The 3,405-nt window shown below is 50.2% G+C and overlaps 1 protein-coding gene across 1 annotated transcript; it reads left to right on the top strand.

Moving 5' to 3' along the window:
* Nucleotides 1–687: 687 nt before the first annotated feature.
* Nucleotides 688–989, top strand: PG998_014351 (uncharacterized protein; the record flags this gene model as incomplete). Its single annotated transcript, XM_066881167.1, has 2 exons — nt 688–799; nt 895–989. The coding sequence occupies 2 exons, from the start codon at nt 688–690 to the stop codon at nt 987–989; spliced, it is 207 nt and encodes a 68-aa protein (XP_066723698.1).
* Nucleotides 990–3,405: the final 2,416 nt, after the last annotated feature.

Raw genomic sequence — 3,405 nt, 5'->3', positions numbered from 1 at the left:
GATGTTTCGATGGCTACTGATAGATATAAAGACCATGTTGCCCCATGTTTCTGGCCTGCGTCGTACAGCGTTCTAACCTTTATCTATATCACGCTCGCTCGTTACCGTCCCTTCTCTGTAGTACTGATACCAGCATCTCATGGAGCCAAACAATTCTAGACTTGCCATCGCCAGCGGAGCGCTATTCATCGAAGTCCTGACTACACTCTGGAACTGCTATGCTGTTCAGAATACTTCACGGGATGAGGTCTCTACACCGACGCCGCTCAATGTACGTTACCGGTATACATTCATGACCTACTTTATTTTCATAACAATTGTTGGAACATCCGCGTCGACGGCCCTTTTGGCCCTATCCTGGCAAGGATATGCTTCCTGCTTTCATTACTTGTTGATGACACTCTCACTATGGAGTATGCTCCGGGAGGTAGGTTTTGTCCCGACATATTCTAGTTATGGCTTCCTAACAGGCAAAAGTCTCTCCTCGCAGGAGGGACATGGAGCCCCGGACAACGGCCATTCGCACCTCTGCCTCTCGCTTGCATTTCCCTGGGAGCCTGCTTGTGCTTCTCAGTTGGTGTTGTCTCTGAAGTGCTCTTAGTATCCTGGAGTGGGACTCTGCGTCGAATAGCGACAACTTTATTTCGACTTTGGCTAGTCTGGGAGTGGCTTCGGGTAGCCCAGGATATGTCGCAGCGCCGGTCGTATATAGCTGCCCACAACGTGCTTCGAGTTCTCGCCTTTGGCGCCAACATGCTAGGCTACTCGGGCCAGGGTACGACTGAAGAGCTTCTGGTATGTATGTAGCTGATGTTTAGAGGACTGGGCTAATCCTGCAGATCACATCAATAACATGCGCCACGTACGACCTGACGACTACTTGCCTGACTGCAGGCTCGATGTTCAGACAGCACTTTGTGCTGAGGACTGCCACTTTAGAGTCCTCCATGCCCATTAATCTGGTGCCGATCTCGACTGGCTCCTTATGAAGCCAGCTTGGTCGAGGCTATGGCAGACTGTGGCTTGGGACGAGCCATGCTTATTTAGTGTGGGAGCAGGGAAATAGCATTTGGTACTTTGTTGTTCAGATCTGGGCTGGTATGTCTAGCATTCTTGTGCAAGTTATTAAATGGTGTTGACACGCGACACAGCCATACAAGCCTGGGCTAGCCTCTTGACGCTGCTGTCGGGCGGCGAAGACGAAATTTCAAGCGACTGCTTCATAGAGTCCGCAGCATCACTGTCCCCAAAGTCCGCTCTGTCGCGGAGGACGTCTACTCCAGGGTGCTGTTCTCGTTCCGTCGCTTTGGGCTTCGACCACGACAGGACTTCCTGCGGGTCCCCACTCTGCTCCTTTCCGTGTACAATCGTCCACTCCGCGTTCGAAACTTCAGCCTCCACTCCTGGAGAAGCTCCGCCATCTCCACCAGATTGCTATCAGGTTCGAAGGTCGGCTCCCATTGGACCCTATAGTGAGTCGCACCGTCCACCACTTCTTCTCCAATGATGGTACCCAGCCACTGATCACACCGTTGCAACACCACATGGCTTTCCAAGACAGAATCATGGTTGGGAAGAACCAAATTGTCCATCTCGTCCCGCCATGTTTGAAGCAGCGTTGTGCTTACTTCCGTTTCAGGCACGAGAGTGGGTTTCCAGCTGATCAAGTAGTACGACTTCTCGCCAATGACTTTCTCGTCCAGGATTTCCTGCGCCTCCCATTCCTCGGGAAGCCGGAGATCGGTTTCCTGCGTCTCCGACATAGTTGAGCTAGTATCTTGGGAGAATAACGGGCTATGTCTCCTCGTGGGTATTGTTGTGTTCTGTGAACGGCGTGCCATAAAGGATTGCGTTATATCCATGCGGACTTGTGCGCTACGGTGATTTAGTATATATTTCAGAGAATAGATGTGGAGGGGATACCTGAGATATACATATCTACTGGTTATTGCTTATGTAGTCTGGGTATTCCATGCTCAATGGACTAGAGATTCATGGTGCACTGCATGGTGGGCAATGAGATATGATATCTATGTAACGTCAACAAAACGATATCTGATATGGTGTAGATAGGCATATGGACAGTCTATGCATCGGGCCTGGCTCTTGCTCAGTTCATTGAAAAAACCAGAACTAGCTCAGTACGACTGTTCCGTCGCGGTAGTGAGAGCAGGCCCTGATATCCTTCTGGCGCAACACAATTCAAGGCGCATATCTTGTTCCGGCTTGCGCTCGAATCGTTTCTGACACCAACCCAATTCCGTTACAGAACGGCTCCATTAATAAGTACTCATGATCGGGCCAAATTTGGCACGCTATGTGCACATCTAGGCTTGAGTTGGTAAAGCCTCCATGTTTCAAGGCGGGCAAGAAGCTGCTCGTGTTCAGAGATAGAGTGTTCCGAGGGTGGCAGACAGTTCCTGGCTTCTGGGTCGGGATGCGCGCTATACACAGTCCAGGATGCCAGAACTTGAAGCGACAAATCTACTACACCGGTGAATAGACCTGAGGAAACAGCCACCTTACGGATGAGTTTGAGTGTCACACCATTGCCCCTAGGCCAAGAAGGGTTGAACTTTAGAGTTGTATAAAGGGGCGAAGCAAGGCAGAAACCATAGACTGGTACTGCGCGAGCCTTCGTCGTGTATAAAAAGGGGAGAGACTCTCTCGGCCTCAAAGGTCGTCAGCCACTCGCAGTGTTCGTCATGACATACCTCCTTTGATCATATCACTCGTATAATTACTGGCATCCTGCATCCGCTATCAATATTGTTCACGCCTGACCTAACTGTCGGATACTTGAACGACCTCTCACTCTCCTTGCCACTTTCCATCTTCCATCCTTAAGCTACTTACGCAATGGGTACTTTACACGTCCTCATAGTTTCAACGGCATTTTCCCTGATGTTCATCATAGGGGGTATCAACATCGCCACATATTCGTATTTTGCATGGTTCACGAATACACCCCTTCGCTCTTTCTTTGAGAGTCACAGCATGCCCACTGATGCCGAACATACCCGGGTCGTGGTGGCACTCTGCTGTATGGGCGCAATTCTTTCTGGCTTGCAGGTTTTGGCATCCTACGGCGTGCTCTATTTCCACAGGGAAAGAAATAGCAAAACTCTTGCCGATATTACTGCTGTATGTTTGATTATAGAGGCTATCTATACCGTCTCCATCGCCATTTTGGCCGGCTTCACGGCAAAGTACTGCTGGGATTGGTGGCATTGGCTTGCTGGTAGCGGGGAGGATTACCTTGCGAGGAACTGTGAGGCGTTCGCAATTCTACTCATCATACAGCTGTGTTTCTTCGTTCTTTATTACGTCTTTGTTCGAAGGGGGCGCGAAGCTCGCCAACGTTAACGGCTATTTGGGAAGGTGGTGGTACTGGTCAAGGGTGGC

The sequence above is a fragment of the Apiospora kogelbergensis genome (genome assembly GCF_038363985.1).
Source record: "Apiospora kogelbergensis strain CBS 113332 chromosome Unknown utg000011l_segment0_segment0, whole genome shotgun sequence".
Taxonomy (NCBI): Eukaryota; Fungi; Ascomycota; class Sordariomycetes; order Amphisphaeriales; family Apiosporaceae; genus Apiospora; species Apiospora kogelbergensis.
Note: the sequence above shows the minus strand (reverse complement) of the source record. Positions and strands in the feature narration are given on the sequence as shown.